Below are 25,921 nucleotides of genomic sequence, written 5' to 3'. Positions count from 1 at the left end.
GGCTTTTGGGCCAATCGGACCCTAAAGCGGCGAGCAATCACGATGTTTAGCCCATTAAAGGGCGTAGCGTTAACAAGTACCTAAATTCTCGGTCAATAGTCTTTGTTGGGTGGGGATTTTATCAAATAAAACATCGGGAGTGTGAGCTTGAACGAGTGCCGGAGCATCAACGGCAACACTACTAGTCCCCAGTCCCCTAAGTCTCCATGCAAGAGAGTGCCAGACCTAGTGTAAAGAAACATGCACAATGATGTGAGCATGGTTTGTGGGACAGTGATGGTGATGCATGATGAGCATGCAAATGGTGCACGACGAGTACGCACGTGGTGCAAGATGAGTATGCACATGGTTCATGATGTATAAGTCCCCTGGTCTCTGTATAGGACGGCCCGGGTGGTAAGATGCCGGGTCTCAGAGAGACTAAATGAGGAGATAAGTATGGTTTCAGGAGAACCAAAAATCGAGAGGCGAATGTTATAATCTGGAGGAGTATGTGGCGATGTGTGATCCGGGGGATCATAGGGCGATGTTTGTGACATGCGTGGTCCAGGGGATCACATGGCAATGTTTGTGACATGTGGCGTGGTCCGGGGGACCATATGGCGATGTCTTCGATAGATGTGGCATGGTCCGGGGGACCATATGGGGATGTCTGAGATAGATGGTCGTGATCTCGATCAGACGGCCATGTTTGTGACATACGATTGCCTCTAGGTGCTAGAGTGCCTACGTACTCACGTATGGGATGAAACCAGATATATTTCCTTTGGAGTTAAGTTGAGCCGGTGCGACCGAAGCAAGGCGAGTATGCGTGTAACGCATGTGATCATGTGGCGGGTCAAACACATAAAGTCCTTGGTATTCGAGTCATGGCGAAGCTAAGGCACAAGTCCCCCGGTGTCCGAAGTTGTAGGAACCGGGCTCAGGACTGGCTAAGTGCACGCCCGGATCGGGCCGAGGCAAGATGAGGCTGAGGCGGTCGAGAAGGGGCCAATGAGGCCGGGGCGTGTGCGACCAATACAACCAGGGCAAGACACGACCGGGGCTGGTGCGGTGCGGCCAAGGTAAGGCACGACCGGGGCGAGTGCGGCCGAGGTTGATGCAGCCAGGGTAAGGCACGACCAGGGCCGGTGCAGCCGGGGGAAGATACAACCAGGGAGAGTGCAGCCGGGGCAAGATACGACCGGGGCGAGTGCGGTCAGGGCCGTGCCGGGGAGTGTACTTATTTTTTAAGGAGACACGACAACAATTTTGTTATAGCAAGGTATACGACAACAATTAATTATCTATTTACCTGAAGAAGAATAGCTTGGCCTGAGAAGGGGTACCGCTAGGCCAAGAGGCGGCCCAGCAGTCGGGGCATCCATGGGTCTGGCGAGTGACCTAGAACCTCGGGACTAGGCTTAAGGGTTAACTAGCCTCCGGAGGGTCCATAGATCTAGAGTGACCTAGGATGTCAGTCAGGTACTAACCGCTCGAAGCATCCACGGATCTATGGACCCGGTTGTTTGGGTTAGGTACTAACCGCTAGGGCTGGTCGAGGACTCCTGCATCCGACACATGGGTTAACCAGGTGCGAGCGCCTCCTGACCTGGAGTGTGCCTAGCTAGGGCTTGGAGAGTGGACTAGGATCTCAATGTCAGCAAGGCTTAACTAACAAGCTCAGTTAGGCACGTGCGTTAACTAACATCAAGGAGCATCCATGGACCTGGAGAGTGACCTTGGATCCCAATGCTAGGCCCAGAGGCGGCTAGAGCAATTTGGGCTTCTTTAATCTGGCGAATGACCCCTGACCCCCGCTGGCGAAAATCGTGGCATTAGAGCCATTGGCGAATACATGGGTGCAATAGTCTAAATATCGCTTATCGGTACCGTATCGGCCGAGGGGTAAAACGATATATCGGAGATATATTGAGGATATATAGATATATATCGGTTTCATCGGATTTGCTTATTTTCAATAAAATTTATAAAATTATACTTCAATATGTACCAAATAAACTAAAGAAACGGTACTAAGTAAACTAAAGAAAATAAATACTTGATTTTGTGACAATCAAAGTACACGAACGACACTTAATAATAAAAATAGGTATTTAAGAATGATTATTTAGGCTTGAAATTCATCATATATATTTAAAATATATATAAAAATTAAAAATATATATGAAAAAAAGCAAAAAAATTTAAGTTTTTCAAAAAAGAGAGGAAAGAAATATTAAAAAATTTTAAAAAAATTAAAATATAAAAACAAATCAAAATTTGACAAATATTTGACCGTTGACCGATATATTCAACCGATATGGGCGATATCGTATCGTTTTCTAAATATCACCAATATATCGTCGATATATCCAATATTTATAACAGTGTGTTAGTGTTAGAACCTGTAGAGAGAGTAATCATCAAAAGAGAGTGAGTCAAGCAAGCTAGGTGTAGCCATTTAGGTATTAGTCCGGAGACCAGGTTTCATATAATGTCGTGTGCTTGTGGTTTACAGGTGACAAATAACTTCATCGATTCGTCGGAATTTCGACGTAACATTTGGCGCTAGAAGGAGGGCTCTCTCAGTGGTCACCATCATAGCTCACCCTCAACGAATTCATCACTGGCCAAGATTTCTCTTTGAAAGTTTTGCACGCCGGCGGCTTTCTATTCCATCTTGGGTTTCCCTCTGTTCACTGTGCGCCACCACATAGCTTCGCTAATACACACTAGGCCAGACCCAACAAAAAGCGAAACAAGGGCTCATCTGAACTCCCTTCACTCTCTCTCCCAACAGCTCATCCGTATCCACACACCCTAAACTTCTCTCTGCTAATCAGACACAATTTCAGCAAAGTAAATCCAAACAACCATCCCCTTTCTCCAGATTTAGGGTTTCACAAACCCCAAAACCCCAAATACAAATTCTCACAGTTCACCCACACCATGTTCCTCACCCGACTGGGCCGAGTCAACACCGAAGCTTCTCCTCCGGCCCGAAGGTTCTATCCCTACCTTGGAGCTACATCCGGCTACTCTCAACGCTGATGCTCCTTCACCTAGCTATCCAGCAACTGCCTCAACTGGATACTCTTTCACCACAGAAGCTGCTACAGATAGGTCCAGGACACTACATGTCACTACAATTGGAGGTGAATTATACTGTTAGCGCACGGGTCAAGTTTGACGCTGAGCCGGTGATATGCTTTGTGGATACTTACTATGCAGTGAGGTTGTGGTGATGTCATTGTGAAACAATGAGTCCCCTTATTTGTTATGGAGGAGCAGTCGTCGAAATTGGGTCTATGGAGGTTTGGATTTAAATTGGCATATCTCCTAATTGTTTCAGACATTTATACTGCCGAGGCTGGTTGTCGGTCAATGACCAAAACTGTCACATGTGGTAGCACGGATGCACAAAATGAGCTACACTTGGCGATGATCCTCATGAGTTTTATCATGTTACGTTTTCCTTTGGTTGGTGATATCAATATGCCTCTCACTTATGTTGGATGCTTCCTGGATTGTCACAATGGAAGTCTCTCTCTCTTTAATTGTCCAAACAAAGATGCTTCTACCGTAGAGACATGGATGGATGATGGAAATATGTTATTGATACTTGGAAACTTTGTTTGTGTGATTGTGTCATGTATTGCTCTGGACACCTATCATATGTGCTCAGCATGTATGTTGGTATTCTAGTGAGGTCCAATTGCTCTGGTGATCAACATATCAACGCCTACCTCTCCATGTGCCTTGCGACACCTATTTTTGTGGTTACATGCTACTCCCCACAACCGTGCCTGTTAAATATTCCGGAGCTCAATGTCATCATCCGGGGCAAGTGTCTACCTCATCTATTAGCTTACAAAGGTCATCACTTGGCCGCACCCATGAAACAACTTGAGCTATGCATGAGGCATGTGATTTGCTAGCTTACCACGTGTCCCAAGCGGTGCTATATATACATGTTCTCCTGTGTTACTTTCATACATGAATGTACTTGTGCTCCGGACGCATTCTATATATGCTTGTTGTTGCTCTACTTCAATGACTCCGGGCCGCCACCACATACATGATACGGCTCCATATGTCAAGATTAAGTGTAAGCTTTATAGGTACGTTTTTCACTTACCGGCATACATGTATTTCCCCAATGAGTTACAACTATTACCGGGACGCTTTCTTATATGTGCAACGAGCTCTATGTGTCCACACACATATTTCCCCGGTGTGGTACAACTACCACCGAGACATTTCCTTATATGGACTTATTCGGCATCCGCCCACCGCATTCAGTATGTTATCTCCTCCGGGCACATTCTTATTTTCCCTCGGTGAGGCACATCTACCACCAATGACTATTCTTATATAAATATATTTCTCCGGTGAGATACGACTACCACTGGGACGCTTTCTTATATGGGCAAGCTATATGCCCGGGCACTTATTTATTTGCTTGGTGAGATATAACTGACACCGGGACGTTTTCTTATATAAAACGGGTTTTGTTGGGGCTCAATGGCCGACATGGAGTCCTGTGCATTCACTCCATTTATGTTATCTACACCATCTTCATGCCTCTCCGGTACACTTCCATTTACTCTTGCATTTTGATTACATTATCGCCATATACGTTCTCCATTACGCCGTATATGCCACATTATTGAGCATGTGTGATACACGTGCCATATGTACACATACTAGGGTAACGCTATGTGGCCACGTATCACGGTCACGCCACACAGGTCTCCGGACTAATACCTAAATGGCTACACCTAAAAGACTACATCATGTGTTTATTCCCTACGACATATATATGTGCTTGTGGTTTACATGTGACAGAGAGATTCATCTATTCGTCGGGTGACACAGCTCTCTGCTTCATGTTGTCCATACTTGTGCTTCACTTGTAAACCACAAGCACACGACGTTACCGGGTGAAGACCGGGTTGGCCGGCCTTCAACGCTCAGATGCATAAGTTAGCTACAAAGATAGACATTATGATATGTGTGAGTGGATGATAAGAGGCTTAGGAGGCTTCCCTTGATGTGGAGAGGAGAGGCGTATTTATAGAGATACATATGGTGTAACCAGTGAACTTACCAAAATGCCCTTGTGAGCTAATAATACATGCAATGGGCTTTTGGGCCAATCAGACCCTAAAACAGCGAGCAATCACGATGTTTAGCTCATTAAAGGGCGTAGCGTTAACAATTCTTTTATTGTTTTTGTTATGTTTTTTTTAGTCGTAGTTTGTTAAACCTTTTTCTAGAGTTAGGATGATGTCCTTTAAGACTGTTTATGTAATTTGATGTTTTATTGATAGATTTATAACTTCTTTTATGATGAATGTTTAATCACTATATGAATTGATGCTTTAAGTTTAAATTCTTTGATTGATCACCTTAAGGCTTTGCATCTAGTAATTAGAAGATGAATTTGAAACATAGATGCAATATGTTTTTCTTTATGTAATTAAGTGTGGTGAATTACATTGTTACTCGAGAGAGAATAATGGTTTACTTGATTTCCTTGCTTTTCTAGAATGTAATGAGTCATTCATGTTAAATTTATACCTGAGAATAATATACTGCATAGTTAGGATATACCATCTTTACCCGAGAGGGAGAGCATCATACACTTAAGAAAAACTATGGTCGGGAGTTGAGACATAGATACAAAATTCTCATTTGAAAAACGAAAGAATCCATTAATTGCATCGAGACATAAATATGATTGTTAGTGGTTGATTATGATACATTAGGTTTCATCTCGTTTCTATGTTATTTTATCCTCTTGTTTGTTTGTTTCTATAATTCTCATCTCATTTGTTATTTGAAAATCTTGAAACCATATCTTGATTGCTTTTGTATTATTAGTTTAGATTAATTAAGTTAGAATTAAATTGATTCTCAATCCCTAGTTGGAACGACCTCGTATTTACATACTATACTAACGATGATTTGTGTGCTTGCAAGTTTTAATTAATTTCACAACAAAATTTTAGCGTTGTCAGTCAGGGAACGACGATTAGTTTTAATTCTAATTTAATTGCTTTTATTTTTCTTTTTCTAACTTGATTTGTTTCCATTTAATTTTTCGTTGCAGGTTCTATACGTGTCTTTTGCAGCAATTTTGGACATCTTTTTGGAAGTTTTTATAGACTTATTACATATCACCAGAAAAGATCTACGAGTCTACTTTTTAATGCAATTGATAGATCATCATTTTCAGCTCTAAGCTGAGAGATAATTGTAAAATACTAACTAGTGCTCAATTTATCGGAAATCAGGCAGCTTTTGTTTTAGTTCCAACTCGACTTCAAATTAACTCCATTATGCTCTTTACTCATTCTCAGGGGCTCTAAACTCTTCTCTATATTTTCTTGTTTTTATTTTTCTTATCTCTCTTTCATGTTTTTATGTGCATTGCATGTTTTCATTCTTTCAACATTGGGACAATGTTAGATTTAAATGTGGGGGAAGGGAATTTGATTTTCTTTTTGTTCATTCTATTTATTATTATTATTATTATTATTATTATTGTTATTATATTTTTTTACATGTGTAATTTGTGTTTGTTTATGTCTTGAGTTTTTGGATACCTTTCAATTATGTCTAAGATTTTTCTAAGCATTAAATAAAAAATATTCTTATTATCTTAGCTTGATTTTTAATCTCATTATTTTTCATTATGATTAATTACTTGTCATAGATTAAGTTTACTGAGATATAGAAATTATTAAAAGTCACTCTTGTGCTATTCGAAGCTTTTGATCAATACATGTTCTGATTTTGAAAATGATTAAAAGGACTTATGATTTCCACCATTACCAAATTTCCATGTTTCCAATCTTTGTGCATACGTGCACAACCCCATAGATAACCCCTTTGAGCTTATATGTTTAGCTTTTTCAATTCTTCACCCATATGATATTTTAAGCCTTAGTATAGTTACATCAATACCTTTGTTCTAAAGATCTAGTAGAGTTATACTTTGGTGATTTGTTCATATTTCATAAGAAGGAGGTGGTGATGAAGAGTAAGTGTGGGAGGGGATAGAGAAAAAAAATTATTGGCGTTGTGTGAAAAAAAAAACAAGAAAAAAAAAAGAAAAAGAAAGAAAAAAAAAGGAAGAGAAATGCATAAATGGAAGTGACGGCAAGTACGTAAGAAGAAGAAAAGAAGAAAAAAGAATTGGATTAAGTTCCCCGTATGAGATTGAGGAGTTTGTTTGCAATTGGATGCCTAATATTGTTATTATTGGTCTTTGTCTTTTTTAGTGTTATTCTAAGATGATCTTATGACTCTACTATGTTTTTTAGGATGTTTCGTATTTTCATATCCTTTTATTGTTTAAATCCTAACCATGACCTAGTTATAATCTTGATAAAGTCCTTTTATGATCCTTAAGATGGACAACCTTTGATATGTGGAGATGTGTTATAAGAGTGAGCATATGATTTGGGTCCATTTGTGCAAGTAATTAATATCCTTGATGAGATCTTTATTTTTCACAAAGTGATTTTCCTTCTTAATATGTAAGCTATTTATTTGCCTTTATATTTTCTCTCTCAAAAGATTGATATTTCCGAGAGTACTTGAGATTTGAGAATGTACAGAGATGCATAGAGAAAGGGAATGAAGAAGGATAAATAAGTGTGTAAAGTTTCTTTCAGTGGTCATATCTGTTTCAATTAAATCTAAATGCCACAAACTGTATGTCCCGTTCTATCTCGTAAATTCAGTCCTACATGTGAGCGGGCCTGAACACTCATATGTTTCTATGAAAGACATACCTATATGTTCTCTACTAAAAGACAAACCTTGATTAATTTTTTTAAAATACATTAGCACGAACGTCTGTTATGGAGAACTTAAAAACCCTATAAGCAACTTCACCTTCTCCTATTCCTTTATAGTCATCACAACGCACACTGATCGAGGCAAACAAGCAAACTTACCTTAGGCTTCCCTGACCCCCCTTCTCGATGTTACATCGAAATTAGTCATCCTAGCCTAGTGCCACTGCCAACCGCCAGTTGTGTTGCACCTAGTGTCCTAGCACCACAACAACCTCATGCTTCTTCACTACTACTACTACTACTACACTTTACACTAAAACTCTAGCTACAACCCCATTAATATTCAACGGTCTCTGCCAACTAGAACCTTTTGCCACAAAGAGAGGAATACGAGACTTTGAACACTGTATAAAACGACTAACTTGTTTACTTAAAAAAAAAGACTTGTGTGGCTCTTTTTAAGTTTTGATTAATGAAATTATTTAATATAAGTTCAAACTTTAAATCTTTGTAATCACGAATTTAAACTTTTTACTCTATTATTATTTTTTGAATGATTTTTTTGCAATCCACTAGATTGAGTTATTAAATTGAACTTCTATTTTGCAGCAACTTATAGAATATTCAATTCGCTTCTAAAGTTATTGAGAAGAAAATTAACCGTTCCTGTAAATTTGTATTTGGATAGAAAAATAACTCCACAGTCCACACGGTACCTAACATTCCAAGGAAACATAATTTTTGACATTCTTTTTGAGTTATTTTGTGTTTGAAGTAAACACCGTTGTTGTGTTTGTATGGCCACTCAACAACACCAACAACACGAAGAAAAAGAAGAAGAAGCGAAGACTTCCAAAACGAGCTAAGAGACACATACCACAGAGACAGTCATGATCGTTTCTTCAATCGAACAACCTTCCTGGTTTTCCCCCAAAAAGTAAACCACCCTTTTCCTTTTCCGGCTTCGTTTTGACTTCTTCCATTCAATTCCGGCCAAAGTTTTTGACTTTATATCCTCTTGGATTGTTTTCATCTCTTGGGTTTCGAAAAAGAACCAAACTTTGTGTCCTATCGGACTGGTGTAGACCAATTTGACTTTGCTTAGTTTGAATTCCGAGTGTTGGAGTTTAGCTTTCATCTTTCTGTTTTCCCTCAGATTCCAAATAACCGATTTTTATGTATTTTTTTTGTTAGTTATGATTATAGTTTGATTGATTTGTTTGAGTTTGAGTCCGAGCTTGGTTGGAACTCAACTCAACTACTAGGATTGAATGATTTTGATGTTGTCATTGCAGGTTACTTGTGATATTCTGTGTGATTAACTTGATAAATTATGTGGACCGAGGAGCAATTGCAAGCAATGGTGTGAATGGGACTCTTGGAACTTGTACTGAAGGTGGAACATGCACATCCGGCAGTGGCATACAGTAAGAATTACTTCCTTCTGGGCTTTTGAGTTCGGGGTTGTCAGTGAGTAATTTGATGTCATGTTTGCATACATTAAGAATTAGAACCATGCTGAGATTTCACGGCATGTCATGAGGTTTAATAAGATGTAGACATAGTGTCCATATTGATATGTTGGTGTTTATATAATGAGTCCATCATGGTTGATGCTCATGCACACTGATCTGGCGTCTGTAGAATGTTCACTAACTGGACTGTTGTTTGAAACTTGGAGAGTGAGGTGGCTATGTGGGAATCTGCTAAGGTTTTATTCGTCTTTGCACAACTTTATGGTGTTATATAAGGGTTTTACTGAAGCTTGCAATGTCTTTGAGACCGATATATTATATCCGTATAATCTTAGCTTAAACTTCCCAACTTTCATGGGGGAATAGGATTTTGTATTTAGAAATATTCATCTGATCTTCTAGGCCTTTTCTTTTCGGTTTGTACAGCATAAGATGAAAATTGGATTCCTTAGTCTCTTTTTGTGTGTAGGGGTGATTTTGACTTGAGCAATTTTGAAGATGGATGCCTCTCATCTGCTTTTATGGTTGGACTTCTGGTGGCTTCTCCAATTTTTGCTTCACTAGCAAAAAGGTATGGAATCATCTTTTGGCATTAGACTATATGATGATGCATAATATTGAAGATGACATCTCAATGCATTGAACACAATCACTTTTCTTGACAAGTTAAAAACATGTGAAGAGTGTACTATCCAGCCGTACGTCTATATAATTTTCTTAGTGAGCTATTGTACAATAAGTGTACACCAAGATAGACGATAAAATGTGTAAAACTAAAACTTTGCAAGGACATACAAGATCCTCTTCCAGTGAATTAAAGCTCCTAATGCTTTATCCTGTAGCATAACTTCCAAATTGGAAGCTTTTCAGCTTCTCTTTAACAGGAAACACCAAAAGACCAGTAGTACAAGCTTCCAAAGGATCTGCATAAAAGAATTCTTTACTAACCTTGCGCTACAAATAAAATTGCATGAGGGAATTATGCCTCCAAGGGGGCATGTATGTAAGTCTGCAGTTAGGTTATTCAAAGATGGGACATTCCAGCTGATTTTGACTTAATTGTTTTAAAGCTACACTTGTTTTGGAGGTAAAGAATGGGTCGTTCTGGATAAATGTGCTGCAATGCCCATGTTTAGGTCATTTGGATGGAACTGGATCCTTGTAGGACAGAGTCATCTTCTAGACAGTTTATGGGCATTTATTTTTCCCTTTAGCAGATTATTGTCCACTGAGCTGTAGAGCTTCCTGTTATTCATATTTTTTTAGTCACTTATCAATCGAAGAAAGATGTGTCTCCCCTGGGCATAGAAGAGCTTTTATTTGCTGATTATTCTTTGAAAGTGGATCTTTTGTTTTCTCTAGTTGCTTATTAGAATTTTTTACTTTCTCTTCATGAGATAAATAAGATTTTTCTGTGATTTCGTATTTGTGTACTACCAAATTTGCAGTGTAAATCCATTTAGGCTCATTGGAGTTGGGTTGTCAGTTTGGACTTTTGCAGTAGTTGGCTGTGGTATTTCATTCAACTTCTGGTCCATAACTATCTTCCGGATGTAAGTGATGTTTATCTTTCTTTCTTTTTTATTAACACCGCCTGGAATTGTGTCTTTCAATTTTGAATAATCGAGTTATGAAAAAAAAACAAGTTTGCTGGCTAATTAGTATTTTTATTATTTATTATTTTGCATATTCTTTCTCAAAAGGCTAGTTGGTGTTGGCGAGGCTTCATTTATTAGTCTTGCAGCTCCATTCATTGATGATAATGCGCCCGCTGCTCAGGTACTGTCTTTTTTCATATCAATTTGTTCAAGTGTGTATGATCTGAAATAATTATGCTTTTGCTGATTATTTTAGTTAAGTATAATCATTATTTTTTATATTGTTTGGGGCCTTGGGATCACTTTAACGCAATGATGAGGCTAAGAGCTAGTATAGTTCTAGACTTCTAGGTAAGATGACATATCTTGCACTTTATTCAAATATCCCTCCACACTTTTGGCTTTTGTTTACTCCACCCCTGATCATTCCTATTTCTCTTTATTGCTTCGACAACATATGATCAAGGCTTGGATGGATGATGTGTTAAACAAAAATTTAGCTGGAGCTCATTACTTCTGAACAAAGATGCAAGCTCCATTTCCAGTTGGATATGGATATATATATATATATATATATATATAGCTCATTGCTTCTGAACAAAGATGCAAGCTCCATTTCCAGTTGGATATGGATATATTATATATATATATATATCCATATCCAACTGGAAATGGAGCTGGCCTCTTTAGGTGCGGTCGTCTCGATTCCGGCGACGGCAGGACACAACGGCGTGGCGGACCAGCACAATCACACTACTCATCTCCCAACGATCCCGTCTGTGCAGGCCGGAGCTCTATCAGCGATGCACGACGGCCGGAATTTGCAAAAATCAAGTTTATGGGCAGATTTCGGCGATTTCGCGATTCTGGCCACCGTGGGTCGCCGATGGAGCTCCGACCGGCACAGACAGGACCGCCGAGAGGTGGAGTGTGGCTGTCGTGGTCCGCCCTATGGTTGCGGCTTGCCGTTGCCAGAATCGGCGAAATCCGTACCTTAAGTAAGGTACGGACGTCCGCACCTGACAATTCTTCTCTATATATATATATATACAAGTCGTTTCAGGTGCGGACGTCCCGATTCTGGTGACGGCATGCTGCAACGGCGCGGCGGACCAGCACAACCGCACTACCCACCTCCCTGCGATCCCGTCTGTGCCGGCCCAAGCTCGATTGGCGACCCACGGCGGCTGGAATCTGCAAAAATCAAGTTTCTTGGCAGATTCTGGCTGTCGTGGGTTGCCGATGGAGCTCCGCCACCACAGATGGGACCGCTGAGAGGTGGGGAGTGCGGCTGTCGTGGTCCACCCCGCCGTTGCAGCCTGCCATCGCCGGAATCGGCGAATCCGTACCTTACATAAGGTACGAATGTCCGCACCTGAAAATTCTCCTATATATATATGTAGAGGCATTACCAATCATTACATTTCTTTGAACCACAATGATCCTGCCGGTTCTCTACATATTCTCATGCAAGCCATGGAAATGTTATGTGAAGATAACTAGATGCCTCATTGCTAGTTTTAGAAGATAGTGTTTTAAAGCAACAATAAAACATTTTAAAGTTTGTTCACTTTATCTGCTTAGACATAGGATTTAGTTCCAATACAGTCATCTCATATAGAAAGCTTTTCAGATCTTGTAGATGGAATAGTCCTGAAAGAAAGCCAGTTAAATGCAGGCTAATACTGTACTCAATTCAAAGCTCATCGCTTCCCACCCCTTAATAGTCATAAATGATTCATCTATTGCACTCCATATGTAAACCTACAACCCTCCAGAGCAATTGATTTTAAGAAAACGACTTCTCGTGTCAAGATGGTTCACCTAGCATTATTTTCTAAGAAAACGGCTTCTCATTGTGTTACAAATGGTCCAGGATGTAATGTAATATCTAACTGTAATTTTATGTAATTCCAAACTTTAATCCCTTGACTAATAGGTAGAAGCCTTTACTTTTTGGGTGTAATTAAATATTTAGTATTTGGTGTATGTTAAATCTTCTTATTAAGGTATGGTAGCACTGCTAATCAATGGAGTCATATTGGGTTCATCTGATAGTAACGGCTTTCCTAAGCTCTCAGTACCTTTTTGCTATGTTCTTAGTTGTTGGTCTACTTTTCTATACTTTATTTTAACCCATAATTCAATTATTCTTGTTACTGTAGCACCTCATTGATTTTTTTGCTTATATTCTTCTATGGTTGAGGCAACTGACTTATACTGTGTCTTTTGTCTCAGAAAACGGTGTGGCTTTCAATATTCTACATGTGCATACCATCTGGATATGCACTTGGTTATGTATATGGTGGGTTGGTAAGTGTTATTGCCAATTGCTGTTTAATTTATGCAAGAATAAGTAGTCTCCTATTTTTGTTGGCAATAATGATTTAGTCCCCTTGGTCAGCTGAAAAATGCTTAGATCCCATAAATCTGCTTTTTTCAACTTCAATTGTATTTCCTTTGTGTTTGATTCCTTCACTGATTCCGAATTTCGTCACAATTTCCTTACCTTGATAATAAGCCCATTGGTTTTTTCTATGTAGGTGGGAACTTATTCCAATTGGCGTTTTGCCTTCTGGGGGGAGGCAATCCTGATGCTTCCGTTTGCTATTCTAGGATTTGTAATGAAGCCTTTGCAGCTTAAAGGTGAACTTCTATGCATTGAGTCATTGTGATCCAGTAACGTTTTGACAGCCATTGCTAAAGAAAATTTTGATTGTAGGTTTTACGCCTGCTGAATCAAAAAATGTGATGACAGGGCTGGAGACGGGTGGCTCAGAAGTTGAAGGTTATTAATTTATCATTAGAAAGCAGCATACACAATATGTGTGACTGTCTGGACCTCTATTGAAGAACCATTTAATGTTTATTATAAATTTTCGATTTCTTTTTGAGGATTTTATTATATGTTATTGTTCTTTAAACCTCTTTGAACAACAATTATTATATTATTTATAGGTTTCCTTGGACATTGCTAATCATGTTTTGGCATTCAATGCAACAGGTTCTTGTGTTTCGAATGGTAAAGATGGATTTTCAGTGGAGGGAGATGCCAAATATTCTACCATATATGAACAGAATGAGTGAGGACAATTATCTGAAGGCTTTTGTACTGTTGTTTGCACATTTGTGTACATATGTGTTTGAATATCTTTTATTCAGTTAGGAGAAACTATAGGTCATACCGATGTATACCTTCTGCAGTTGGTTACCATAGTAGAAACTCGATGGCTTGCTGATGTAGGGCTTCTCTGATTAAGAATTCCTAGCAGTTATCATACATATGATAATGTATTTTGAATTTTGACATCTTGGATCTTCTTTGATGGCAGGATGAACTTTGCAACGAAGATAAAGGATCAAATTTCAAGGTTTACCAAAGATATGAAGATGCTTTTGGTTGAGAAGGTTTATGTTGTTAATGTTCTAGGTACTATGTTTTTTCCTCTTTACCAAATTATTTTCAATTTGTCTTTTGCATCTGATATCTTGGTTCATTGTGATTTTCTCATAAAGTTTTTTCTGTAACTATATTTTCTGAAGTCACTGAATGATCGTTATTTTGAGTTGTTAGTATTTAAAGAAATATTATTGCTTCACACAGCTCACTTCATACTCTGAAATTTTCATTCTTAGGTTACGTCGCGTACAACTTTGTGATTGGTGCATACTCATATTGGGGGCCTAAGGCTGGTTATAATATATACAATATGGTAAGCAATTGCACTGGGTTTACTCTTGAGATTTGTATTGTTTAATACTTTAATATAATGCTTTTCCTTTTTTTTTAATTCATATCGTAGTGATAAGTAGTGACTGATAAGTGTTTGGGACATAGAACTATGATAAATTGTGTAACTCATGCCCTTTTGGCAGACTGATGCAGATTTGATATTTGGAGGTGTTACAATTGTTTGCGGAATATTGGGTACAGTAGCAGGAGGCTTACTTTTGGATTTCATGACCAGCAGTATCTCTAATGCTTTCAAGGTAGATATTCATGTGTCATACTGAACGGATTTATTATTCTTGATGCTGTTGTTTACCAATTACTGCATGCACTATTTTCTTCTCTTCAGTGATGTGTACGTTAAAGTGAGCTAGTCCATCAGCTTTTGAAAATGCTAGTTGGTCTTCTGATTTTTTATACGTTTTTTTTCTTGTTGAATTCAGTCACCTACTTACTAACAAAATGCTAAAGGTGAAGTGGTAGAAATAAAAGAAAAATGAAACAACCTCTTAACAGGGTGTCAAGGTAGGTACTCGTAAAGTCGAATCTTGTAGTTCAAACTTATTATTATTCAACAGTAATCCCTTTAGTGGTGGACAGCCCCCCACATATAAGGACTGAATCCCAGTGTTTTAACTGTTTCTCCAATCTTATTACCTTGACTTTGGTTTATCCATTTTTTAAAATTATCTATTCATCATTACTATTTATAATATGCATGCATGTGCGCACTCATGCAGGACAAATTCCACCAAGAGATATCTGGGGAAGTTGGTATTTTAGGGAAAAAAAAAAGCTTGAAAAAAAGTTCTCGTAGGGACAGTCTAATCAAAAATGAATATTTTGACTTTTTCGTGTGATAATCTTCCCTAGCAGAAAGAGCTATACAAAGACAATGTTGTTGCAATGTAGTATTGATGCTCATCAGCCATTTTCTGGTTTAATAATTTTAGTGATAGTTTGTGGAAGAAAATAATAAATTGCATTTTACCATATATTCGTAACAAAGCCAGATACCCTAGTCCAAGACTAAAATACCATGAGAGGGGGGAATTTGCAGCATATAGTTGTAGTTTAAGGTATTTATGACCTTTGATCCCTTCCATTTTTCTGCAATTGTTGCTGGTGTTATATATTCCATATTGTTTTTCTTGTATCTTGCACATCTGATAACATATATATGGATGTTGTTGTAGCTTCTCATATAGTTGTACTTTATGGTATATATGACCGTTGATGCTTTCCATGTTTGTGCAATTGTTATTCCGTTTTTTTTCTTGTATTTTGCACATCTCAAAATAAATAATGGATGTTTTCGCAGCTTCTGTCAGCAGCTACGTTTTTTGGGGCAATATTTTGCTTCAGTGCGTTTTGCTTCTCAAACATGTATGCTTTCCTAGCTTTTTTCTCAGTTGGGGAGCTGCTTGTCTTTGCAACTCAGGTACTAAAACAAGTTGTATTGTATTATTTGATTAAATGGTTGAATTCGCCTGTGCTGCTAGTGCATGCTTAAAAGTTTATACTTGATGGTTTAAGTTGTTAATACTCTTTGGGGTAATTATAGGTTTAATCTGGATTCTGGAATACCGTATTCCGTAGTTACCATTATGATTATGTGGTGTCATTGACTTGATAATGCATTTACGACCTGAACTATGGTATACTTGCTCTGACTATCCATGTTTCCCTTCGCAGGGTCCTGTAAATTACATTTGTCTGCACTGCGTTAAACCTAGTATGAGACCACTAGCTATGGCTATGTCTACTGTTTCTATTCATCTACTTGGGGATGTGCCTTCCTCCCCTCTTGTTGGAGTTCTCCAGGTTAGTCTTCTATGTTTAATTGTTTATTATCATGTGTATAACACATGATATGACTATACTGCACTCTATTCAGAACTTGGCAAGAAGCAGTTAATGAACTGAGAGGTGGCTCTCTATTTGATACCCCTTTCACCTGATCACGAAGTCAACATAGTAATTGTTTGACTTTTGGTTGTGGTTGTGGTTAAGCACTGATTCAAAGTGCATTACTGGAACCTGTATGGTGAAAATCATAACTTCCATTCCTTATGATGAAACTGAGTTCTATCAAATAACTAATTAATTAAGTAAATTTTTATCTTCGTATTTGACGGTAGATCATATAATATCTTTGTTTATAAGCTCTGCTTTCATATAAAATTACTATAGCAGCCAAAGGATGGTAATAGTCATGTAAAACTCACCTGTCGTATGTTTTGATTTCTTTTGTTTCTGGTTGTAGGATTACATTAACAATTGGAGGGCGACTGCTCTTATTCTAACATCTGTATTTATTCCAGCGGCTGGTATATGGTTTATAGGTAAGCTTTTGTTAGCTTGTTTGTTCCCACGGAAGTCATTCATAACACAATAGGCCAATAGCATGTTATTAATGTCAATGAAGTTGTAGTAATTGTAGATACAGCAGTATAGTACTGGTAAGAGTGTAGATTACTTGGTGTCAATACCTGACCATATCCAGGTCACTACAAAAGAGCTAAAATAAATTAATGGCAACTCCCATCATGTCGATGAAACCATCAAAGTTTACTCTTGCTATCTGTATGTCGCTAAGATCCTATAGTCAGCCTTGAGAAAACGCTCAACTGACATCAGTGTCATCATTACCACCGAAGTGACCAAACTGGATCATTAGTTTTATTAATCTTTGTTTGTATACCATCACAGGAATTTTTCTGCCTAGTGTGGATAGATTTGATGAAGAAAGTGAGAATCAGATCTCAACAACTGAAAGGTCAAGCGCGACTCCTCTGCTTGGAGGGACGAAGACAGAATCGACTGTATCTGCTGCTGAAGTTTAATATGAAAAACCCCAGAAGTTTATTTATAGTATGTCCGTTAAGATTAAGTCATGTAAATATCGTCACAGGTTAATAATGGGCAATTCTCTCTTATTCTTTGGTCATTATTACGATGACAATTTATACTGTACCTTTCAATTTTTGCAATGCTTGTAAATAGAGATTGTCCATAAGGTCATTTCTGCGTTAAGTCCCTATTCAGACCGCTGTTTTCCATCTGCCCGGCTAAAAACTAGTACGACACCCGGTACTAAATGCAGTAAGCCAGTTATTAAAACAGATTGGTCCCTTTTTCTTTTTTTTCTCTTGAGCCAAATAATATATTGCTTGAATTACAATGAAGTAGCATCCACTCAGGATCTTGATCAGACCAATTCAAAACAAGCCTCAATTTGTAAGCTTCTCCAGCCAGTCTGAGCAACTGCATTAGCAGTTCTGGGAGCAAAAACCACCGAGATACCAGTTGTGCCTTATAGTCCAGTTTTCACGTCATCAATGACATTACCATATTCCAAATACTGGTAATCAGGCATCTGAATTTCTTTTAACTGCTTGTAACCAATCGATCTCGGTAACATAACCGGATATCTGTTTTCAGTGAAGGAACTGCAAACCTTTTTTAATTCCTAGAAGCCTAGAGCTACACTTGTTAGCTGAGGTGACCAGTCTTGTGATGCGCAAAGCCTCCTAGAAATCAACTATTGTGATCTCGAAGAACCCCTCCTGTTCCACCATCAGCATGATATGAGAGGAAAGCCCCATCGACATTGAGTTTCTAAGTCCCAGCAGGTGCAGGCGATTCCCATCTCTGCTTTCTCCCCTGCTAGTGACGATAGAAGTAGACAATTTGCCTGGTGCAGTTTGGGTCTGATTGGACCACATCACTGGATTTATTTTCTTGCAAGTCATTACTCGTTCAAGCATCCACTCTTAAATTAAAGACTCGAGAGATGGAAGTTGTAAGGATAAAAGACCTGTGATGATCACTTTTGCTTGTCTTCATATGGATGAGGGATGAAACACACTGTAGGTCACCCTGAACAATTCACTTGGGGGTCTGGTAGGCAGGAGGCTCTGACAAGTACGCCAAGCGAATATCTTCACTTGGGGTCTTTGCATGCCAAGCCTTTTTCCACAAGATTTTGAACAATTCACCAGTTGAAGTGGAAGAAAATGCATTAGCCATTACTCTACTTTCTATTATATAACTCTTACAGAAAGGATCCAGGTTCTTGTAGTTGGACTGATCAAATCAGAGACGAATTCAAAACCGCAGTCATGTAACTGCTGCACGCACCAGATAACTAGAACAATTTGGAATCCATGTAGGTGCCTTCGACAATCCCTCAAAAAATTCCTGCCGTGATACTACGTGGGGAGAATGAAGGCTTAATAAAGAATGATAATTGTGGATAGTAGCTTAACAAACCTGATGTTTAATCAAGAACAGGGATCATGTAGGAAAGCAATCTTCAACCATCCATCTTATTCGGAGTCAAACTGTTCTAGGAGACTGGATCGTGCAAATTAATACTCCTTACGGATGACCGTATTGATACTGAAAAAAGGTACAAGAATTTCATATAAAGTGTACAAGAATACTTTCATATACAATACAGATGCAGAGCAGTTAAAACGAAGTTGATCACCAACAAAAAATCTAAATCCCTTTGGAGGTTCTGGCGGATCCCAAAGCCATTCAATGCTTAAACATTTATTTGAAGTCCTAAGCGTGTCTTCTCTTCTCCTTGTCTTTCCTATGTTTCCGGTCGTCTGAGGAATGCCGTTTTTCACGCTTCTCACGTTTTTCACGTCTCTCAGGTTTCTCGTGCTTCCTCTCTTCACGCCTCCTTTTCCTTCGACTGCTTTCATCCTCGGACTCCTCTTCAACTTTTTCTCTCGGTGGAGGATTAGGCAAAGGAACATCTTCGATTTTAGGTTCACCCCCCTTGACTGCAGGTTGAACAGAAGTTGAACCATCCCAAGGGACAGGTGCTCTACAGTATGATATACGACAAAACATGGTTAAAATCGAAGGATAGAATGATCGATGATGTATCAAAATATATCACTCAATAAACAATGAAGGGAATACAGACAAGACCACAGGATGCATATCAAATATATAGCAGAAACACCCTAAACTTTAGTTGCACAACAAAGTGAAACATGTCACTTCAAACGCTGCCATGAAACATATTTCAAATGGCTTTTTTTGAAAGGGGCATACTATACCTTTTTCAGACTATTCTCATATGATCTAAAGCAAAGTTCTTGAGCTAGTACATGTATAACAACTAAATGAGATCAATTCTTGCTACTTCAGTCTTAAGGTTGAACCATATATTACGCTTGCTCCTTCATCCTATTCCAGTTTCTTCATCCCAAGCTCAAACTTCCACCACCCATGACAACTTTTCCATTTAGCGATTCTAACAAACAAAGTTTTTACTTAATGCTAGAGATTATAAACCTTATCGAATCTCAGACTTTGATGATATATACACAAGTTTTTACTTAATGACAGATATTATATAAGCCTATCGAATCTCAGAATCTGATGTATATCCAAGTTTTCACTAAATGCTAGAGATTATATAAGCCTATCCACTCTCAGAGATTGATGTATATACTATCTTTCGGTTTCATCTAATTATAGCGGCTCAACTACATGTACTTTCACTGTCTATCACTAATTATTGCAGACGATTTTCATTACAGCTTGACTTTTTCTTTTGTTTTAAAAGAAATTGCAACAGATGTGGTGGTGCAATGCTGTAAAAAAAAGTTATTTTGAGTTACCAACCTTGAAAAACCAAGACCATGTACGTGCGCTGCTTCAGCATGGCCTTCACCCAAGTCCTCTGCAGTAGAACCACGCTTCACCAATTCTGAGAACTCGTGCTTATCAAGCTGATTGCCTTGAGGTCGGTTTGCACGCTTAGGAGCTAAGCCAAGAGCCTCCCTCATAGCCTGATCCTCTTCCTCTTTAATTCTTTTAATCTCCTCTTTTGCAGCATCCATTTCAGCACTCAATGTTTTTTTGTCTCTGCTGTACCAATTTAGATCCTTACCTGTTGAAGCAGCATAATGAACAATGGTGAACAGACCTTTTTAGTCTCTAAGTGAAAATTACAAACACAAAGACAAAAGTCCTCTTTAGCATCTAACTAATATGATATAACCAGTCATAACCAGTTTTTTTCCCAAAAAAGAAAGGATTAAAGATAATTTGAAGTGACTTAACATTCTTGATTTGGTTTATATGTTGAAAGGACAAAGAAGATAGGGCATGCAAACAATAAATCCTTTATGGGTTCTAGCCATTATTACAAAAAAAAAAAGATGAGATTGGTCTTGCAAATAAAACATAAAACGTATAATAATGTTATGGACTATTTCAAATGACTAACTTTTTTCTGATGTGGCTAGTATATTGAAAGGAATGAAGTGTATATGTACTACAATGAATGCTTTAGATTCTGGAAAACATTGCGGATTTGCACCCATGACTAATGTCCTATAAAATCAGATGGCACATTTCAAAACAAAATAAAGAGGCAAATAATTAGTACAAGACTCGAAAACATTGGAAGGCAATAACTGTACTGACAAAAATTACCACAAATTCAAAAGGTATATCAATGACCTTCAAGACAAAAATGAATGGATAATTAAACGAATATAAGCATAGCATTGATTGATTCATCACCCAAAAAAACTGACACCTTATCCTTCCAACTGAAAAATAACTAAATACTTGATGTAAAGTGGTTAAATGAAAGAATAGAACTATAACATTGTAAAAAAGCATCATGATCTACCTTTTTGCCATCTACCAACAGGGGCCTTAACACTGTGGCCAAGGTAATTCTCACGGTGCTTGTCGACCTTAACATCATCCCAACTAAACTCTGTGGAACAAAAACAAGCAGAATAATTAAGATACCAAAAAGATAACGCACCTTCCAAACACTATGCAGTTATCCACCTAAATGATAAGAGCTATTTTTATTCATCATGACTCTGTGTATGCAAGTAAAGTGAGAGTATAGAAACCTTTTAAAGGTTCCTTCATGTTTTCACAGGATTTCAGACTTTCATAGTACTCAGGGCATTAGATTCGTGATTCCTCTTAATTATATATGTTTGAGTTACACTCTTTTTCTTTGGTACTTGTATTCCCTTGTTGGAATTTGGCTGCCTGTTTGAATGTTATATATTGACATCACAATGTGTCCCTCTTCTCCCTTCCTTAATACTCTATTTGTATCCCTCATCTCTCTCTCTCTCTCTCTCTCTCTCTCTCAATTATTCTTAGTTTCTAGTTTCTCCCACATCAACATGTTCCCTGTATTTATGTTCAGTATAAGTAAAAAAACATAACATGCACCTGTGTACCATGTCACAAACCTACAAAAAGGACATATCTCTTGGACTCAGCAAACTGATGCATAATTAACAACTCTCCATATGCACATTTCACCAAAAAAAAAAAGAACTCTATTGTAAACATCTAATCATTAAAAAAGAAAAGTATAAATAACAACAAATCTGAGATAACAACACCAATTACAATCATCAAAATCACCTGGCACAAAAAAAAAAGAAAAAAAAAAGAGAGACAAAGACCCGGGAGAAAGAAATTGTGTTAAAGAATATAAATAAAGCAAGGGAGAGAGGTTATTACGGTCTCGACCACCGCGAACTCCACCTCTGGTAGGATGATACATCTTGTATTTGTCAACAACAAGAGAGCAGACAACTCCCTTTCTGTGTTTGGATCTGCCCACATTAGAAAACTTTGTGAGACTATTTTCTTAAGCAGAGCAACAGCGTATACGAATTTCAAAAGGACAACCAATAGAAAGAAACTGACCCAATGAATTCAGTTATTACAAATTATTAAGTTCCATTCAACTCAACTGAGAAAGAAACACAGCAAGACCCTAGAACATGGCCCAGAAATCAGATACCCAATCTACGAATTCAAGTCAAAGATTGAACAACGAAACCCTACCCAAAACCCAAACTTAAACAACAGCTGAGAAGACGGAGATTATGAATAAGCCAAAGATGCCTAACAGGTGTATCTGCCAACAGAATTTGCGATGATCAAGTGATAGCGAAGAGAGGTAAAAAGAGAGGAACTTGACTGCGAAGGTATTAGATTTTGGTTGATCCCTTTTGATTAAATGGGGATGCCAAGTCCAACGTATCCTAACTACTTACAAAATACAACGTATCTAGAGACATAACATGACTGAATGGCAGCTAGTCCTTAATTTAAACCTCGATAAACAATGACTGCAAATAAAAATTAGGATCATTATCTCTATAATTTCAAACATATGAATCACTGCCGAGCCAGTTTAATGCCAACAATCCAACATATGATTCATTTATTCACATATTACTGCCAATTCAATTCAAGTGATAAATCCAATTTTATTTTATCAATCCAAATATACATGAAAAGAAAAACTGCAATCTTGATCCAGAACTCAATCCGTACCTTTGATTGCCCGAATGGATTGGAGGGTTAGGGTTTCAAATTGGGGGTTTCGATTTGTGCAGAACCACCGGCGACGACGAATCTGGGCACCGATGAAGATCTTAAATCTATCTCCCGTTGTATTATCGAAATATATATATATATAGATACAGTCCCGCTCACCTGCGGGAGAGGTTTTCAGGGACAAGTCCCTTACCATTGTTAGATTTAAATGAAGCTGATCTAAGGGTTAAGAGGAACACCAAGATGTGCAAAGAGTCGTAGCCAAGTATTACCCCATCTGATCACTATTCATCTTCTTCTCCTGTCATATTTCCCCCCGGAAAGCCATTCCGAGAATTTGAGATGAATCTCCTCCCATAATGCAATTTATCTGCAATCTCTTCACATATTTGTATATCATGGTCATTTATATCATAATCTTTCGTTTTTCATGAGGTTGGTCCTATTTGGAGGAGAAAAAACAGTGCTCAGATCAGTTTTGTTTAAATCTAACGATGGTGACGGACTGTATATATAGATAATTATATCTTACTAATATAACCGGAATATGCTTTGTAAATCAAAACGCATGTGACAATATATATAGTCTTTATATTATATATTAATGTAAAATTATTTTTAATATATAAGAGATAATATAGTAAACATAAACTTGAGAGCAAAACCACTCTAAGATATGAGAGCTCTCCTCTCTCTCATATAGCGTCGTCAACAGACCCTAGATCTAGGGTTTTGCTCTTTGTAATTATTGGCTCTTAGGGTCGGTAGAAGGTGGTGTTACTATTGTGTATGGTGGTTGGACTGTTCTTAGGTTGTACGATGGAAGGGCTCAATTCCGGTTGGGGTGATTTTTTTCGGGTTCTCGGTTGGTTACCCGATGGTGGAGGGGTTTGTTCCCGGTTGGAAGTAGGGTTGGCGGAGTCTAGTGGCAGCAGGTAGCGTGACATCTAGTTCGGGTTGGCTAGAATGTTGTATTGCTCCAACAGAGGCAGGCCCAGGTTGGTGGGCTAAAATTGGGTTTGGGTGCTCAATTTTGGGCTTGGAGTTTCTTGGGCATGGTTGGAATTGAGTTGTGAGACCCACTTATTATTGGGCTTGGATATGGGACCCAAGAGGTTGTTGTTGGCGGCCTAGGTGTTCTCTCGTGGTATTACGTATGGAGTTCCGTTCTAGGGTTTTCAGCATTGAGATTGCCTGGGTTTTTCCTCGACACTTTCGTGTGGTTCATCAATGTCCCACAATAGCGTTCCATGTTTCTGGTGCATTCCTACATATTACGTACACTCCTTGGTGACCGGCTCCTCCTGCTCCTTGATGTCAATTTATGAGCATCTCCTCAGAGATTCAACATAAATTTAATTAGGTTCTAGGTTGTCTAAAACCCTAGTTATTTTGCACATGTCATTTTTTTATGTAGTCTGCAAGGGTGGCATGTGTCGTTCATATTGTTTCGTACATTTCTTTTCTTAATACATGACTTTGCGTCATTGATTATAATAAAATATATAATAAGGTAAATGCCTAAATCCAAACTAAAAATAATAATATAACTTTACACTTACCCACCAATCACAACTAACTTACCCACTATTCTTTCTTCATTTCAGTTTTCAGTTTTTTTCCCACACCCAACGGGTGTGTTGTATTATAGTACTGATTTACTTTCAAGTTTCAACATTATATCTCCACTCCTCTACTATTATTAAGCTAGGATGAGAAAATATTACTAAACTAAGAACTGACAGATCTACCATTCTCTTATCAGACTATCATAAAAAAATACAAGGGTTGTAAGGTAAAAAGCAAAATAAATAAACGAAATAAAATTGAGGGGAGATATTTGTGGAAAATCAACCTGAATAGTGGGTAGTGGGAAGTTAGGAATTCTAAATCATGTTGATAAACCAATATTAACTATAGTACTTGTTTTTAAATTATTGTAGAAATTTAGTAGAAATTACACATGTACATGCTAGTTATTATATTATAGGGTCCTATATTATAATAACATTCTTTCTTTTTAGGGGGAAGATGAATAGTTATATTGGATAAAATCTAAAAAGTACATTGCGCGATGCAAAGTACATCAAAAGAAAATTAGAAAAGCATAACCCAATGCACAAATGCATCTAATTAAAGGCTTAAAAGATAGCAAGATGCACAAACCCATCGATAATAAGGAGTAACCATGCAACGTGATGTTGCATGTGATAGGAGCACAAAGTGTGATGTTCTTAATGTATTTATGTCATATTCTTATGTTTTGTTACTTCTTATTTAGCTTATTTGTAATTTAGTATGTTAGGTAGAGCTATGCCGAATTTGGATGTTTTGATGATTAAATTGTGCTAAGTGTTAGAAATCCTTATTGAGCTATGATTCCTTACTCAACTAGGATTCTACTTTCCTATTTTCATTATTTCTTATTCCTTAATTGTCGATTTCTTTTAAGGAACGACAAATCCTAGAAGGACAAGGAGTAGTGGAGCCATGATGTATTCCTAGTGTGACAAGGACATCATGTCCGAGTTGGATACGGAGAGAAGATAGGCCGGTCTAGCATTTCCTAATTCAAGATGGAGAGTTGCCGTGCAGCCTTTGGTTGTCTCTCATTTTGATTTGGTTTCCTACATCAAGTTGGATTTGGAGTACAAGAATCAAAGTTCATATCAAAGAAGATTTCAGCTTCCCAAACTGATTTTATCTCCTACGTGGGACGGCATAAAGGCTATTTCAACTCCTATATATAGAGGCACAGCATCATAGAGAAATCATCATCAACCTTGTGCAATTACTAGCCAAAGCTATGCTCGAATTCCATACCTATCATCTAAGAACCCTAAATCTGATTTCACCCATCACCACCCCTTAGCTTTGAAGTACGCTTGTGAAGAAGTCCATTCCCTTAGAAAGCTACGGCTACACCTTGTAGAATCGCTTGATTGATAAAGTGTAACCATG

General features: G+C 38.1%; 2 protein-coding genes across 3 annotated transcripts; one reads left to right on the top strand and one right to left on the bottom strand.

The window, feature by feature from the left end:
* The first annotated feature begins 8,620 nt into the window (after nucleotides 1-8,620).
* LOC126783187 (probable sphingolipid transporter spinster homolog 2) lies at nucleotides 8,621-17,643 on the top strand. The gene is made up of 16 exons (XM_050508608.1): nucleotides 8,621-8,730; nucleotides 9,089-9,220; nucleotides 9,738-9,839; nucleotides 10,717-10,821; nucleotides 10,972-11,047; nucleotides 13,105-13,179; nucleotides 13,410-13,512; nucleotides 13,589-13,654; nucleotides 13,871-13,949; nucleotides 14,199-14,296; nucleotides 14,503-14,579; nucleotides 14,743-14,856; nucleotides 15,918-16,037; nucleotides 16,292-16,420; nucleotides 16,863-16,941; nucleotides 17,309-17,643. Exons 1-16 carry the CDS (start codon nucleotides 8,684-8,686, stop codon nucleotides 17,440-17,442), a joined length of 1,536 nt encoding a protein of 511 aa, XP_050364565.1. The 5' UTR covers nucleotides 8,621-8,683; the 3' UTR covers nucleotides 17,443-17,643.
* A 1,259-nt stretch (nucleotides 17,644-18,902) lies between these two features.
* Nucleotides 18,903-23,106, bottom strand: LOC126783195 (uncharacterized). 2 transcript variants are annotated; one of them, XM_050508616.1, is made up of 5 exons: nucleotides 22,322-22,362; nucleotides 22,133-22,227; nucleotides 21,267-21,356; nucleotides 20,249-20,516; nucleotides 18,903-19,439 (listed from the first exon to the last, which is right to left on the bottom strand). In XM_050508616.1, the coding sequence occupies exons 2-5, from the start codon at nucleotides 22,173-22,175 to the stop codon at nucleotides 19,169-19,171; spliced, it is 672 nt and encodes a 223-aa protein (XP_050364573.1). In that variant the 5' UTR covers nucleotides 22,176-22,227; nucleotides 22,322-22,362; the 3' UTR covers nucleotides 18,903-19,168. The 2 variants fall into 2 exon arrangements, with proteins under 2 accessions (XP_050364573.1, XP_050364572.1); XM_050508615.1 differs by lacking the exon at nucleotides 22,322-22,362 and adding an exon at nucleotides 22,958-23,106 and having other exon boundaries at nucleotides 18,904-19,439.
* Nucleotides 23,107-25,921: the final 2,815 nt, after the last annotated feature.

Source organism: Argentina anserina, chromosome 2, assembly GCF_933775445.1.
Source record: "Argentina anserina chromosome 2, drPotAnse1.1, whole genome shotgun sequence".
Taxonomy (NCBI): domain Eukaryota; kingdom Viridiplantae; phylum Streptophyta; class Magnoliopsida; order Rosales; family Rosaceae; genus Argentina; species Argentina anserina.
Note: the sequence above shows the minus strand (reverse complement) of the source record. Positions and strands in the feature narration are given on the sequence as shown.

What these genes read in the sequence shown, in the direction of transcription:
- LOC126783187 (XM_050508608.1), top strand. Translation starts at nt 8,684, where the DNA reads ATGATCGTTTCTTCAATCGAACAACCTTCCTGGTTTTCCCCCAAAAA. An exon ending in TTTGCTTCACTAGCAAAAAG is followed by an intron (nt 9,840 to 10,716) that starts GTATGGAATCAT and finishes CCAAATTTGCAG; the next exon opens with TGTAAATCCATTTAGGCTCA. An exon ending in ACCATATATGAACAGAATGA is followed by an intron (nt 13,950 to 14,198) that starts GTGAGGACAATT and finishes CTTTGATGGCAG; the next exon opens with GATGAACTTTGCAACGAAGA.
- LOC126783195 (XM_050508615.1), bottom strand. Translation starts at nt 22,175, where the DNA reads ATGTATCATCCTACCAGAGGTGGAGTTCGCGGTGGTCGAGACC. An exon ending in AGTTCGCGGTGGTCGAGACC is followed by an intron (nt 21,357 to 22,132) that starts GTAATAACCTCT and finishes TTTGTTCCACAG; the next exon opens with AGTTTAGTTGGGATGATGTT. An exon ending in CATGGTCTTGGTTTTTCAAG is followed by an intron (nt 19,440 to 20,248) that starts GTTGGTAACTCA and finishes ATCATACTGTAG; the next exon opens with AGCACCTGTCCCTTGGGATG.